Genomic DNA, 17003 nt, shown 5'->3' with positions numbered 1-17003 from the left:
GGTTTCGAGGAAGTGTGTATGTGCGAGCGCACATGATTCTAGTAAGCCCTGGGTACAAAGTTATTCAAGTTTTTATAGCGTTACGGACTGACAACGGACGGTCATACGTCGCAGATGATCCCTATAGGGTGGGATTTCACGGAGCACGCGAACGATTTGCGAAGGACGCGAATAGCAAAATCCAGCATTCGCATTTTAGTCTGCAAAAGATCGCCAAACGAACGTGAGGGTTAGGAAGCGTCGTCAATTGTTCGCGAATGTCGTTTTTACTTCGGCGAGAATTTCAAAAAAAGTTTGAAACTTTCTGCGAACCTTTTCCGCACACTTGGTCGTGATTTGCTCGTGAATTGTTCTCGAAAGTGTCTTTAAAGCCTCGTCATATGCGTAAGACCTTCGCAAGACACGCGTGATGTTCGCAAAATGTTCGTGAAACCCCAAACAGACTCCGAAACTTTGGAGAATGTCTCGCGTATGTTACGCGAAATCTGCGAAGTTTTTCCGATCATTTTACGACGTAATCGCAAACTGTTCGCGTACCTTTTGAGACATTCTCGCGAACGTTTAGCGCACGTTTGGGGGATGTATGACCTATACGTTTTCTACAAATAAAAATCGTAGCATACACCCAAACATCAAACAATTATTAACAACTATAGTAACAAAAGAAATTAAAGACTAGCAAAAAAATAAATGTTTGAAATACAAAAAAAAAAATCGCAGAATACAGTTAAAATTAATCTAAAGTATGCAAAATTTCATTTGAAGTATAAAGATTATGTGTTGGAGGAACTGCAATAAAAAAAAAAAAAAAAGATCATATGCTTTACTAGTGGAGATACGTCCCAGGAAAAACAAATGTAGGCAAGCACACAATAGAAAAATGAGAGAAAAAGAAAGGAGAAATAGAGGAAAGAAAAATATTCAACTCAAGACAGCTTCCACCTCTCCTTGGGTACATTTTCTCCCATGATTAGTGAAAATTTTTCGTTGTTCGCATTTCCGTCGCGTGTTCTTCGTGTACGTAACATGCTGTACTTTAGCAATGATACACACGACATTCACACATACGTCGTGAAAACTTCGCACAAATTGCGCAAGAATAGTTTTCGGCTTCATTGTCGGAAAACATTCGGAGAAAAACTTTTCCGAATGTTGGATTTTGTCATTCGCGTCCTTCGCGAATCGTTCGCGTGCTCCGTGAAATCCCACCCTAAGGGTGGGATTTCACGGAGCACGCGAACGATTTGCGAATGACGCGAATGGCAAAATCCAGCATTCGCATTTTAGTCTGCAAAAGATCGCCAAACGAACATGAGGGTTCGGAAGCGTCGTAAATTGTTCGCGAATGTCGTTTTTACTTCGGCGAGAATTTCAAAAAAGTTTGAAATTTTTCGCGAACCTTTTCCGCACACTTAGTCGGGATTTGCTCGTGAATTGTTCTCGAAAGTGTCTTTAAAGCTTCGTCATATGCGCAAGACCTTCGCAAGACACGCGCGATGTTCGCAAAATGTTCGTGAAACCCCAAACAGACTCCGAAACTTCTGAGAATGTCTCGCGTATGTTACGCGAAATCTGCGAAGTTTTTCCGATCATTTTACGACGTAATCGCAAACTGTTCGCGTACCTTTTGAGACATTCTCGCGAACGTTTAGCGCACGTTTGGGGGATGTATGCCCTGTACGTTTTCTGCAAATAGAAATCGTAGCATACATCTAAACACCAAACAATTATTAACAACTATAGTAACAAAAGAAATTATAGACTAGCAAAGAGAAAGAATATTTGATATACAAAAAAAAAAAAAATCGCAGAATATACTTAAAATCAATCTTAAGTATGTAAATTTCATTTGAACTATAGAGATTATGTGTTGGAGGAACTGAAAAAAAAAATCAAATGCTTTACTAGTGGAGATACGTCCTAGGGGAAAAAAAATGTAGGCAAATTCGCAAATCATCATTCATCGTCATTCGCAAATCGTTTGCGTGCTCCGTGAAATCCCACCCTTACTCTCCCCTCACCGCCGTTGGGCTCGAAAAAAAAAGAACACAAACAAAAAGACACACACACACACACACACACACATGCATACATGCATAGGCCTACTATTACATACATGCATGCACACATACATAATATTATTCATCCATCCACCCATACATGCATATAAACATATGTGAACCTGCATCACAAAACCAACAAAAAAGTCGCCAGACATGGACGTTTAGTCGTGGGCAAATTCTGAAAGAACAGACCCTGAGCCTTAAAATGTTGCATAATTCAATTGAAATGGATTCCCTTAACCTATCCAATGATGGAACGAAAGCACACACTCTGGAAAAGTGTGAACTGAGAAAAGAGGCTATGAAGTGCAGGGTCTATTCAAGCGCTGAAGCTTTGCCAAACCGTGCCAGCTGTGGGACAAAAAACAGAATGTAAACCCCAGGAGCAACAACAAAATGTTCTCATTTCTTGAAAATCCTTTTCACACTCTTCGCTTTCAACTCTAATAACTTTTAAAATCATAATGCTGCTATTGCAACTGATTTACAAATTGCCCTACATCGACGTAAATAAGCACTGAATTGATCAGTGTTTTAGTAGTAACCATGATAAAAATCATGACCGTACATACTCGAGCAGGATTCGAACCTACAACCTCCTGATCAGCGGACAGGCGTCATCTCGACAAGACCACCATGCTTTCGCCCCGGCAGCAAGCGTTGGTTCTAATCCTTATAGCATGCAGTGGGTACTGGGTAATTATCAAAATTCATGAAATTCTTCCGTCGAGGTGTTTTCATGGCAACTGATTGACAAATGCCCTACATCGACGTAAATAAGCATTGAATTGATCAGTGTTTTAGTAGTAGCCATGATAATAATCATGGGCGTACATACTCGAGCAGGATTCAAACCTACGACCTCCTGATCACTGCTAATTCAAGTCATGAATTTGAATAATTACGCAGTACCCGCTGAATGCTATAAGGATAAGAACCAACACTTGCTGTCTGGCGAAAGCTCGGTGGTCTAGTGGAGATGACGCCTGTCCGTTGATGTTCCCTACCGTTTTAGAATGCGAAATACGTTGAAATATGCATAATGCAAATATGCTATTAGTAGCAGCAACTCAATATCACCCTTACACAAATTGATTTATAGATTGATATTTGTGTCTTACAATCAACGATGTTGAGATTCAGATATGTGTAATATGCGACTCCAATAAAGCACCAAAAGCTCCAGCTAGATATAATATCATGAATTCATCATCAATGATATTGATATGAATTTTAATGATCTTAATGCATATTCATATTTGATACCAACTGCTTTGACATGAGTATTATCAAATGTAGAGGTGGTGATATTACAGTTTTATTTTCTCATCGCTACATTTCTGCGATTGCATTGCCTGATCTTTGAAAGAGGAAATAAATCAAGACAGCATCGTATCACACAAACCTCACCACGCAGTTGGTTGAAGTGGCTTGATTCTCAGGGATTCGAAATTGAAAGTTTTGGAAGAGCATAATAAGCTCTGTCAAGGAACACATAATGGACTTATTTGTTTATCCATATTCTGTCTGAACGCACTTTTTCTTCAGCAGTAACCAAACACGGATATGAAAGTAAGAATAAGTATCAAAGTCGCATTTGCGTTTGACAGAGAAAGAGAAAGAGAGATAGAGAGAGAGAGAGAGAGGGAGGAAGGGAGGGAGAGAGAGAGGCAGAGGCAGAGAGAAAGGAGGGAGGGACTCCATGGGCATAATATTGTCTATTAATATTGAACTAATGCATAACATTCATAAAAAATGGTCCCTGTATCTTCCTCTATACAGTACTGCCTCGGAAAAGGCTATATGAATAGCGAAATGCAAATTGTTTTGACGAACTGTATTTTGACACACAAACGAGGGTACCTGTGCAGTTTTACCACGCGCACTTCGGTTCTTTGTTATGTTTCTGCCGATTTTGATTATCGTGGTATTTGTTTCTTGCTATAGTACAATTAGGTGCGATCACTCGGTATTCCTCGCAGACTTGGGCGTAAAAATTTATTGAAAATAGGTATTACAGAAGAGTGACGTACAGAGATAATCGTTACAGAGACGGTAACAATCATCACATTCGACGGGAGGTTTGCAGTTGCTACTTTGACAGAATAATGACTTCGAAAATCGCAAAAGACAGGAGGATGGCCTACCTAGCATGGCTTGTTGTCGTTTTCCTCTGCTGTTATCCGTTGCTCTCTTTGTCAAGAGATACATGTACGTATAGGCCTATCGTTGTTGTTTTTTTTTTTATTGTTAGTCAGTTTGCACTGTAATTGAAAGGAAGGAATTAGTGAACACAAAGACTTCTCTCCCTAACTCTGGGAGTTGAACTTCTTAAAAGCTTGATTTTATGCTGTTCTCTTCTCTGGTTGTTAGCTATTTTATTTTCTTAACCTGTTTGTGTTGCTTTGTCGTGTTTATTTGCCAAAAGCGCTCCAAACTTGAATCCTGCTTTCAACGGATTCATTATGCACTCAAATTATCTATACGTGAGTTTAAAAGGCATTTCCAATTTGACTATCGTGTTTTCCCACTAATTTATTACCTGACATGATTTTTTTTCTTTGTTTTAAAAAGCATATACATTCAATTGCACCTTGAATGCCCAGCTAGCATCTTTTTCTGCATACAAATTATTATCGAAGAAAAGTATATGAAATGATATCTGAAGATATCTGGCAAAAAAAGAAAAGTTAAACGTCTCATGAAGTGCTGATTTTTTTGTTTCATTTTGTTCTTTTTCAACTCATGATTTATCACTGAATAACGATGGACCTTATCTACCCCTCTTTATCCACTGCAGATTTGCATCTAAACTGTCCGGGGGAAACTCTAGAGACCGAGGTGTCGTGTGACGAAATATGCGTCCGCAGTAGGGACACCTGGATTCTTCAAGCACCTTGCGGGAGGAGAATATTGTTTGAAGTGAAGCCAATCAGTTACCCAGTCTTTGATGTGCAGGATGTGATGGCTAGCAAATCATTTGACATCACGATTCTATGGCGCCGCCCGTTTTCTCCCATTTTATCACTTGCCCATCAGACGAAGCTAACTATACGGTATATATACCTACCCGGTGGAATTTACTATTAGCGCGAAGTGTAACGAGGGTAAGCTGAGTCATTGATATCAGTATGATTATGAATATTAGTGCTCGATAAGAACATCGGCCCAGTTGTATTTCACGTTGTTCAATTTTTTTTTTTGGGGGGGGGGTTTCGTTTTTTTCTTTTAATTGCATGTAATAAATGCATAATGTGTTGACTAGAGGGAAACGAGCGGCATGCTCTGGTTTAAAAAATAGAAAACACTACGAACTGATTGCAATCAAATAACGTACAAGCGAAAGTGGAATGATGCATTTTTTTCCTACCATAGTCCGTTCTGTGTCAAAATGCCTCTACAAAAATATAGAAAGTGTTCTCACATCGTCCACCTATGCTATCAAGATTTCAATCCCTGTGGACAGAGTGAGTGAGCGTACGATGAATTGACTTAGATCTTGAAAATAAATCTAATTCGCATAAAAAGAACAGCATGTTACGTCTCCTTTCATCATGGTCCTGTAACTCATAATAATAATCGGCTCTTTAAGCTATACCCAAGATATAAAGGCATCATGTACATATTGGTGGTAAAATAAAAGTAAAACGCACAGTTATAATGCAAACTGCACATTCTTTTATCACGACCGTCTTTCTCCATAGATTGTAAAAACTCGTTACTGCAAGGTCTTGATGATTTCTCTCAAAATCAGTAGTCCTTCACCCAGCAACAGAATAGGTTAAAAAAAAGAGTTCACGGCTTGTGACATACTGCAACTTTTCTTTCTAATGCTAATGAGTGGCTGGTAATTCGGAGTTTTCTCTCTCTCCCTCTCTCTCTCTCTCTCTCTCTCCCTCTCCCTCAAACCAAATTCAAGAATTAGAAAATGTCATCCAATCCGAAATTACAGAGAGAAAGCAATACAGAATAAAAATCGATATTGATGTCAAATACATTATAGTGCACGCCTTACAAAATCAAGCATATCATCCACTAAACTTTAACATGTTATTGCAGGCTGCATTGCCTGCCATGAAGGATTTAAGAAATAAAGTCACATAGTATTAATCATAATAGGGTAATAATAATAGAATAAGTGCCTTTAATATTTCATGTAGAGGATTACATACTTGGGGTAGAAAATAAAAACACTCCCAACGGTAAACCTTGCTAATTCGAATTTACGACCCTTCCGAAGTCCCACTCGGTTTTCGTCGTGCTTTAATTTAATTCATCAGTCTAGCTGTCAGAGTTTCGTTTTTTCAATTTCAAAAGTGTTCATATCGTTATCATGCGCTCTATAGAAACACCCAATGTGACATTGGTTGACGGACCCTCTCCCCTTGAAGGATTGGTCGTCATCGAACCAGACACATATGTTTGCTATGAAGGATTTAACGCCGAAGCTGCCAAACTGGTCTGCGGAGAGCTCGGTTTCCCAGGCGCGTCTGGGAGTCATTCGCCTGAAGCATTGCCACGAACAGTATCGCGGCGCAGAACTGGACGGTTATCGTGTGGAAATCCACGTAAGCTGAAAATTTAGAGGGGAAATGCAAAAAAAAATTGAAATTTCGCAGAAAATGATAAAACGCAACGCGAAGTGAAATAGGTATATACATTGTAGATGGTAAAACAATTTAAAAAGAATTGAGTATATGAATATAAGAACGACCCAAGTCCATTAGAGAAAATTTAGGAAAAATGGAAATTAATAAAAAAAAATCCATACTCTCTTAAGTGTTTTCGGTTATTGGGGTGTTATTAATTCAAATTTGAATATAAAACAGTCACTTGAATGATTATCCGTATTTGCATGACTACGTAAATGGCTTTCAAACGCGATAGCCAAATTTGGACTTGGGTCGTTCTTATATTCAGGTACTCAATTGAGAACTGTACAGAGAGATGGCAAACATATCCTAGAAGAAACCAAGGTTAGCAGCTGGTCCCCTGGTTTACTTGACCCTTAATTTTGGAAAGTTAATATTTATTCCCCATGTCTCAGCTGATAATGATATTTTTTATGTGAAAATCGTACATATTTTTTTTTTTATTTCCTTCTTGTTCATATGGTTTTCTCATGATTATGTTTCACGCTTTGGTGAATGGAAAAATGAAAATGAATTGAATTGAATTGAATTGAAGGATACATTGTATTCCCTAATTTTTTTTTTCTGGCTGTTTTTACCTATTGAATTTTGTATAATTCTACCATCAGTCGTCATTTTTTATCCCGCAATTCATGTTAACAATGCCGTTCTTCTACCTTCTTGTTCTACTTGGAGTTATCTGCCGCTCTTATCCTCTTTTAATGTTTTTTTTTTTTTGGTATATGGACATAATTGTGCTGATTACCTGTTCCTGCCCATTTCCATGTTTTTGTGTTTTCGACCTATCCACCTTCCTTTGCTCTCAACTGTCATGCCCGCTATTCTTCATTGCCTTGTATCATCTCATAAATCTCATTTCCTGTTTTGCATTATCTACCTATTCCATTATTGAAACTAAAGTTTGATGGGTATGTTATCATAATTTGTGATGTATTTTATTATCTTACATATATGCAATGCAAACGTACATTCGTTCTGAATTCTATGAGGTCTGTGCTGGGTGTGTGATGTAAGTTAAATCAAACGGATGAGCCTTCGAGCCGCTGGATTGTTATTTTACATTTTCTTGTTTTGAATGATAAACTATGAAATAATACATTATCATCATTACTGTTATGTCTTCATGGTGATTGCAGTATTGCGTATATGTAAAAAAAAACAATAAAAATTACACGATATAATATCATGAAGTATTCTGAAATCATGTAGATTTCGAAAACTAGGCAACGTTTTTTCAGACTGTTAGACGGTAAGTGAATTTCAAGCAAAGTTCAGAATTTGGCGATTTTTTTTTTTTACTTCAACCTCGGCCTTCAACGTTCAATGTCTATTTTATTTGCTTTCAAGACATTGCATTCATTTTTTTCTACCTTTGCTTTGAATTAGTGCGTTAATGTTTTTTGAAGTTTTGTAAGTGTGTTCCATTACATCAATGCACAGTTCCTGGCACTTATCAACGTTTCATGGATTGTCAACTGACATCCACTGACTGTTTCTCGAGTAAGGCTGTTAGAATCACATGTCAAGGTGAGCCTACTGATACAATTACAAATAAATTTGTGTTTATGTTTTATTTGTCAAAATGATCAAATAACATTGTTTTACGGAATCAAGAGCAGAAGTGTTCTCTTTTTGTTTTAAATGGGATGGTTTTACCTACATGCAACTATCTGCCCCCCCCCCCCCCCCGGAAGAAAGCAGTAACTGCATAGCTGCTGAGCTGAGATAAATGTGATTATGTGTGTGTTTGTTTTTTTTTTTTTTGCAGATTCTTTAAAAACACAGAAACATTCAAAAATAATTTTGTGGTATGATTATGCACCATGCCTAGTTGTCTAACAATACCTAGGAAAAATTGATGTTTCCGTTATTTTTTAAATGTTATTTAGGAAAATGTAGTTACTGCGGTGACTCACCCTTGATTGTGGGTAGTTTCCCCACGGAAAAAAAGCAGTAACTGCAGACGGCCAGGAGTCTGCTGTTTTCCCCATGGAAAAAAGCAGTAACTGCACATGTCACATGACCATAGGAGGAGAATTGTTACCACCACCAGCTTATAAAGTTCTTCTACTTTCTGGTTAGTCTAGATCTATAAGATCTAGGACCTAACGTTAGACCTAGACTAGGTCTTGTCGATTGAATGGCATTCTGTGTATCAATAAGGTAATTGAACTTTGAAGTGCGCAGCCTGGCCCCTGACACATGACCCTGGACTAGACAATAAAGTATCATTTACTATCAAGTCTCTTCGTCTTAGCTCCTAGTCAAAATCTGACGTTACACTTAAGCTATACTATGAAAATCCAGGACTGATTTTCTTATTTACGAGATAAATCTATGTACCCACCTATTTTGCTAGTCACTGACTACGCACGCGAAACGAGCAAGTTTTAACGCAGAACCAAGTAGAGTGCACACCCCACCCCCCCCCCCCCTGACTCCCCACCCTGACTCCCCCACTTGCGCCGTCCGCGGCGCCCTCTTCCTCGAACACTGCCGCAGCCCTTGGGAGTCCCAATCAGTGGGACATGTCGAGGAGCGGGGGTGGTGGGTGGGTCATAGGTGGGTACATAGATTTTTCTCGTAAATAAGAAAATCAGTCCTGGATTTTCATAATTTACAGCAATAAATCAATGTACCCACCTATTTTGCTAGACTTACACTGATAACGTCAGGGGGGCATGTCCCTCTGGGAGGAAGGGTCCACCAGGTGTCAGGCAACACTTCCTGCGGCGGTCAGCACTGCAGAGGCGAAGGATTCCTCCCCGGCTGGGATGTCCCGCAGGTAGTGAGAGATAAAGAAGTTGGAAGAGCGCCAGTATGCTGCTTTCTGGATCTCCGCTAGAGGCACCCCTTGAAAAAGTGCCCAGGAAGTGCTAATGCCACGCGTGTCATGGGCCCGGGGGTAGCTCCTGGTAGTAAGGCTTCTCTACCAGCGGCCTGGATGGCTTCCACAATCCAACGGGAAATGGAATCTCGCGATGCTGGTGTGTAGGGCTCGCGTGTAATAATGAATAACTGGTCGTCCTTGCGTAAACTCTTGGTCCTATCGAGGTACAATTTCAAGGCTCTGACCGGACACCAAACCTTGTCTTCTGCGATAGAGGACAGTTCCGAGAGTGGGCTAATAAAAATCTCCACTGGACCTGAGGAGGCCGTTTGATTTTTAGCTATGTAGGTAGCCCTGGGGTGAGGCGTACCCCACGCCTTTCCCACCTGATATGACGTGGGGTAAGGCAGAGAGCATGCAGCGCACTGCGCCTCTGGCCTGAAGCAATTGCTATCAAGAAGGCTGTCTTCATACTAAGGTGGTGTAAGGAAGATGTGGCCATGGGTTCGAAGGGTGGTCTGGCCAATGCATCTAAGACGCGGGGCAAGCTCCAGGCGGGGACCAACTTGGTCATGGGGGGTCGTTTCAAGAAAAAGGAGCGGAGCAACTTAGTAAGATTTGGTGAAGAGGAAATTCCTGACCCGTCTGGAAAACCTGAGTGTATTGCTGCGATGGCTGAACGATAGCCCCTAATGGTAGAGAGAGCCCTTTTCTTGTCAAAGAGAGAGATAAGGAAATCAGCCACGCATCCTAAAGGGGCTGTACGGGTTTCTACACCCCTAGACTCGCATCACTCCGAAAAGGCAGCAAGGCGCGAATTGTAGATCTCCCTAGTGGAGTGCCGGCGGCTCTGCATGACAAATTCTGCTGCCCGGTCTGAAAGGCCCGATTGTCTGGCCGATTCCCCGATAGCGGCCAAGCCATTAGATGAAGTGAGGCTGGTCGTTGATGTAGGATTCCCGAGATCGGTTGAACCACTAGATCTGGTCGCAGGGGGAGACTCATCGGACGACTTGTAAGGAGATCGAATAGCTCCAGGAACCATGGTCTCCTGGGCCAACAAGGGGCCACCAGGAGAACCACTGCTCTGTCCTCCCCGATTTTCCGTAGGACGCGAGGAATTAGGGCTATCGGAGGAAAGGCATAAGCTTAGATTCCCCTCCAGCTGATAGAGAAAGCATCCAGGGCCCATGCTCCGGGGTCCTGTACCCGGGAGCAGTAAAGAGGGAGCTGGTGGTTGAGGGCCGAGGCAAATAAGTCCACTCGAAGAGGGCCCATCGTCCTCTGGATGAGAGACATGACCTCTGGGTGGAGCATCCACTCGGAGGGTAAACAGCGTCCCCGGGAAAGGAAATCTGCAATCAGGTTGTCCTGTCCTGGGAGATAGGAGGCGACCGGCGTGATGTCCCTGTAGCGACACCACCTCCAAAACTGTGCCGCTAAACTGCTGAGGTTCGTTGAGCGGGTACCTCCCTGTTTGTTTATGTATGCAGCTACCGTAACATTGTCTGTGCGTATCAGTACAGTGCGTCCCCTTAAGAGGGGGAGGAACTGCTGTAATGAAAGCTGCACTGCTTGAAACTCCAGAACACTGATGTGTCTTATAGCAGCTCTGTGAGACCATCTCCCGGCTACCATGTTGCCCTGACAGTGCCCCCCCCCCCCCCAGCCCTGCAGGGATGCATCCGTGGTGACAGTGACAGACGGCTGTGGTACCCGCAGGGGTTTTCCCTGGCTGAGAAAACTGAAGTCCGTCCATCTGGCTAAAAGTAGCCTGATGCCCGCTGGAATTGGGATCTGGCTGGATAGAGGGTCCCTGCTTGGACGATAATGCCGCAGCAGGTGGTGTTGAAAGGGCCTCATGAACAGCCTGCAGTCCGGTAGGACATCTACCAGGCTGACCAGGTATCCCACAAAATGGAGGAACTTCCTGGCTGAGGTCCTGCGAGTCCTCCGCAAAGTTGCTGCTGCCCGGCGGATTTTCTGAATCCTGTCTGGGCTGGGGCGGGCGAGCTGGTTTCGCATGTCTATCTCCGCTCCCAGAAAAATGGAGGTATGAGTCGGAGATAGTTCTGACTTGTCCCAGTTTATTATGAAGCCCAGTGCCTGCACAGTCTGGACCAGGATTAGGACCTGGGCTGCAAGGAGTTTGCTACGAGGAGCCAATCGTCCAGGTAGCAAAATAGGTGGAGCCCGCGTCCCCTCACGTATGCTGCTACCTCCGACACTAGTCGAGTGAACACCCGTGGGGCTGGTTTCAGGCCGAAGGGCAGGGCCCGATAACGGTAAGTCTTGCCGTTTACCGAAAATCCCAGGAGGTCCCGAGAGTTGGGATGAATGGGAACATGGAGGTAGGCATCTCTCAGATCCAATGAGACCGCAAGATCGTTGGGTCTGAGTAGGGGAAGGATCGTGGATAATGTTTCCATGCGGAAGGATTTTTCTTTAAATTGAGGATCATTCTGACATTTCCCGAGCGCTTGGGAATTATGAATACAGGGGAGAGGCAGAGATGGATATGATCTCTCACCCTTTCTATGGCCTCTTTTACCAGCAGGGCTGTGATCTCTGTCGCAAGCAGCTGGCGGGTAGGGGCCCCTGTAGGGGGGGGGGTGCGTCTTCTGATAGCTCCGCCCGGGAGCGGGCCGGTTAGAGCAATGGAGAAGCCGTCGCGCACGATGGAGAGCACGTAGGCGTCTGATGTGAGGGTTCTCCATTCTGATAGGAAGAAATGAAGACGCCCCCCCCCCCCCACCCCCACAGGGGGACAAGCGCTCGGGGAAACCCGTCAAAAACGGCGTCCGCCTTTGGCGGACTTGCGGGTATCACCCCGCCGTTTGTCACCAGCAGCTCGTCCGCCACGTACCCAATCTTGTCGGGCTGATTGGGCGGAGCTGGGTGCCGGTACCGTCACCGTGACACGGCGCTGGGATTGCCCGGTATGCCCTCCCGCAGTCGGGGGACGAAAGGTCTCCTTCAGAGGTCGGTGGGTATGCCCCTGTCTGGGCTGCTTTAATTGTTGTGCTATCTCAGCCGCTTGTTTGCGGCTGGCTACCTCCCTCTCGATTACCTGAGCAAATTGTCCGACAAAGAGGAGGGGGCCACGGCAAGAGAGGCCCTGGGTGAGGGTGGGGAAATCCCCCTGCTTTACACCCAAACTTTGCAGAGTCATCTCGCGGCGGCGATGGGTAGTATATACCGCGGCCTGAGATAACTGGGACCATTGCAGTCCTGTGAGGGAGAGGAGTAAGTCATCTACATTGTATGACTGCTCTGTCCCCTTCGGATACCCCAAGTTCCTGTGCGTTGAGCCCAATGAGGGCACCCATATAGGCCGTAAGCCGCATGCCCGAACGTACCATAGTGGACATGGCCGCCCAGCGGGCATCCTCCTCCCTGAATGTGCGGGAGTGCAAGGGGTTGCGGGAGGCTACACGTTCCCCTACCGCTGGCGTGTCAGGGGAAAGTTTCTCCGCAAGAAGAAGGATTGAAAATCCTCCGCCTGGAAGGTGAAGGCCTTGCCCAGGGCTGTGCCGGATTTTTGCGGGGATTGCCCGGCAATGCGGTCAAACTCTCCTTTGAAATTGGCAGTCAGGGGAATGCCTGTGGGCGGGGCTTGTTGCCTAAAGAGCAGTGAAGCCCGCGATTCCTCCTGCCCTGCCTGTTTGTAAGTATCGGGCAGGTATTTGTGCAGCAAGGTATGGGCTTCAGTGCCCATCCGCTGAAGAGTAGGGGGGTCCTGGGCCTCCGTGGGTGTGGGGGACGGGGCCCTCGAGCTGGTTGAAAGGCAGGACACCGAATCGGTGTCGTCCCATGCTCGGTCGGGAGAGGCCATGACCTCAAAAGGCAGGTCCACATACAAGGGAGTGGTACTAGCCTGGTACGTCTCCTCCCCGGGGGGCGCACCCAGCACCGCCGGAGGATGAGATGGCCTGTGCGGTGGTGCTGGCGGCGATATGATAGCCGCGGGCCCAGTGGCAGGGCTTCCCGTGCTAGGCGGGTTGCTGTTCGCCCCAGTGGGTGGCGTTAAAGGCCAGCCCTGTTGGGCGGCAAATGCCTGAAGCATGCCCATAAGTTTGCCTTCCGAAGGGACAGCTGTCGGGCGATCTTTGCCGGACTTTTTGTCCTTATTCTTCTTCCTTTTCTTAGCTTTCTTATCCTCTCTCTCGTAGGAAGGAGAGGCTTCTGCTACCCGCTTTAAGCGGGAGGAAGGCTCGGCTGGTGGTGGGTCGAGGTTGTGGGTCAGAAGCGGGAGGGGAGACAAATCTCCAGGGTCCTGAGCCACGCGTCGGTCCGTGGCAACCACGAAAGATTGCCCGGCCCCCGGCGCTGCACCCCGAGCTCGCTCCCCAAGAGGTGGCGCAGAAACCACCGCTGGCTGGGAGGAGAGATCGGCTGCGCAAACCAGGGGGGCGGGGGACAGAACCCCTGCCGCCTGAGATGCGCTCCAGCCCGTAACGGGCGCAGAAGCCCGACCGGCCACTGGCTGTGCATGCCCCGTCGTTACGATGGAAGGGGATGAATTCCCCGTCTAAGGAACTTAGCTGCTTCGTCTAGGCTGCGAGCAAAAAAAGAGGAAGAGGGCACCCGCGGACGGCGCAAGTGGGGGAGTCAGGGTGGGGAGTCGGGGGGGGGGGTGGGTGTGCACTCTACTTGGTTCTGTGTTAAAACTTGCTCGTTTGGCGTGCGTAGTCAGTGACTAGCAAAATAGGTGGGTACTTTGATTTATTGCTGTAAATTACAGATCTATGCCCAGTGTTAGTGCTAGACCTAGATCTAACGTTAGATTAGGCCTACTGACATTTTGTCGAACAGTGTAAACAGTTAACACTACTCTGTAACGTTAGATCTGGTACGCGGTAGACCGAACTTTAGGGCCTACATCTAACGTTAGACTAAGTTTAGTGTATTAATACTAGTGCTCATCTCCCTTCAATATATTTTCAGCTCACCTAGATTTTCTGGTTCTGGCCAAAGCCATGGCTACCATGACTTTTCCTCTGCAATTCATGACAGATTTGCAGGCATGCCTGGACCGCAGAAACTGTGTGACTGCATGGTTAGCACTGGCATGATCACTCAGACTGTACCAGACCTGCAAACATACTGTGCAAGTGATGACTGTGTGATGTGATGCAGTGTTAGCTAGTTACTGCAGTATGCTGTAGAATTTATGCGCATGTAGCTAGCTGCACGCGTATTTTGCACTCTGAGCGCGCTGAGTCTGCCAGGTTTGCTAGTCTCCAGAAAGAAACTTTTTCTACAACTTGTCATATGATTCCCTGCGGGCAGAGTCAAGTTACTGGTGAAACCATCTTTTTATATCTACTCCCCTAAATTATGGAAGAAACTGCTGTTTATATTGTTTAAAAAAAATTAGTAGAAAAAAAATAAACGGTATTAGGGAAAAATATACAGGAAGGACTATACAGAGTCTGAATGATTAGACTAAATTGTTAGTTCACTGCTTTCTTCCGCGGGTTTTGTTAGTTACTGCTTTCTTCCGTGGGGAAACTTGCGAAGTTGAATCAACTGGATGCAGTTACTGCTTTTTGCAAAAGTGAAAAATTGCATTTTTGGTCACTTTCATTTTTTTTTTTGCGAAACTAACCTATTAACATTGAAGAGCATTGGGTAAACTATTTATTTTTGCAAAAAAGTAAACGTTCATAAAAATGTCAGTTACGGTTTTTTTTTTCCGTGGGGGGGGGGGGGGCAGCATACGCTTTTGCGGCAATATATTTATTAATAGAATACCTTGGATACATTATTGATAAAGGGTGTTTTCTGCCACGTCCTTGTCATTTGTAAATAAGGAATGAGTAAAGTAAAGTATAAAAGAACAAACTCATATTAATTTGTATTTTGCACTATTAAAGTTATTGGCAGTGTTAGTGCATAGACAAAATGTGATTGGTAGTCTTACCAGAATTAGGTTTGTAACAATTACGTAACAAGGATTGGCTGATAATTTTAAAGAGAATATATTGGATATAGCTTTTCCAGGTAACCGTCATTTTGTTTCACACCTATGAAAACCTGGATTTCATGGATGCTAGTAAGACGATAAACAGACCTCTAAGACTATTGTCTTTCTTCGGATCTGACGTTTATCTTGAGAAAACTGTATGTTCGTCTGTAGAGGCACACCCGGGAATAACATGGCGCTGCTGTTGTATGTAATAGATTCATACAAACTGTTTTCAATCAGAACCGTTTGGCGAGATAGAGCCTGAAGGAAGGAACTCTAAAAAATGGACATGTCTAAGACAGGTAGACCAGGAATCCGACCAGCTGATCCATGAGTCATACAACAGTAAGTATGAAAGGCATGTGTGAATTGTAAGCATTCAATAGTAAATAGATGACAAATTTGACAGTAAAAGAGCATAACAAAAGTTTGATTTCATTTAATTTGATTTTATTGGTTTCTGCATTATATCAGTGTTCATGCAGATACACACACACATATATTATATACATTGTTGGTGCCATACATATATATATATATATATACATTAATATTAAGTGTTAACAAAGTAAATTTCTTCATTGCCTTAATAATATACAGGAATACAGTTTCTTCCTTGCCAAAGTCGAAAGAAATACGATATACTTTCTCTTTTCTTTGCTTCAATGGTTCAAATATTGAGTAAGTTTCAGGAATCATTGTGTACATTGCATGAGAAAGGGACAGTGGAGGATTTATTTTACAAACGTTAGGTTGCTAAATGTTTGTGTGAATGTTGTTGAAACTTTACAGCCACGGTCAGTGTGGATCCGCAGTAATATAGGCGCAGGGATGAATCAGTTGGATAGATGTAAATCGTTCTGCATTGTTTCGTGATATGCATGGGCATGAAAGTCAATGAATAAAAATAGGGTTACTTGCGTGACGTAGCTTCTCCGCACTTTATTCGCCAAGCTTTTAGCCTTCTTGGATTTGGTCGCGGATGGATGTGTTTTGCAGCAAACAAAATGAAAATAGATTCGAGTCCCACTGGTTCCTTTTTTTCGACATGTTTGTTAATATGCATTAATCTAATTTTATTAATTCAGCGGTTGCGATCTTAAAACAAACTTTCACCACTCTGAATTATATTTTTCTTTCATTTAATATATCTTGTCCGCTTTGGACTATTTAACATAACAATGTCGGAATTTCGGAGCTTGGGTATTAAAATTTGATCCATGTTCATCGTGTCACTGCCGGCAACCAGGGACAGCTTGGTGGTAGTGTCGCTCCCCGGAAAGCAGTAGATGGCACGAGTCCCGCTGGTTCCCTTTTTCCGGCATGTTTGTTAATTTACAGATCAGCGGTTGCGATCTTAACAAATTTTTGTAGAGGAAGACAAAGTGAAGAAAGTCGCTACTGAACCGTCATCCCTCGGTTATAATATACTTCTTTCAAAATCAAAATAGTATATGAGAATGCGAACACATACAAAGAACATTCAT

The 17003-nt window shown here is 43.8% G+C and overlaps 1 protein-coding gene across 1 annotated transcript in view; it reads left to right on the top strand.

Annotated features, from left to right (window-relative positions):
* Positions 1 to 8178: 8178 nt before the first annotated feature.
* The window catches only part of LOC140227963 (uncharacterized), a 49887-nt gene continuing 41062 nt past the window's right edge, over positions 8179 to 17003 (top strand). The window contains exons 1-2 of the mRNA XM_072308345.1: positions 8179 to 8242; positions 15757 to 15861. Coding sequence (XP_072164446.1) covers positions 8179 to 8242; positions 15757 to 15861 — 169 coding nt within the window. The remainder of the gene's footprint in view (positions 8243 to 15756; positions 15862 to 17003) is intronic.

The sequence above is a fragment of the Diadema setosum genome, chromosome 4, assembly GCF_964275005.1.
Source record: "Diadema setosum chromosome 4, eeDiaSeto1, whole genome shotgun sequence".
NCBI lineage: Eukaryota > Metazoa > Echinodermata > Echinoidea > Diadematoida > Diadematidae > Diadema > Diadema setosum.
The sequence above is the reverse complement of the archived record's forward strand: the minus strand, read 5'-3'. Positions and strand labels throughout refer to the sequence as shown.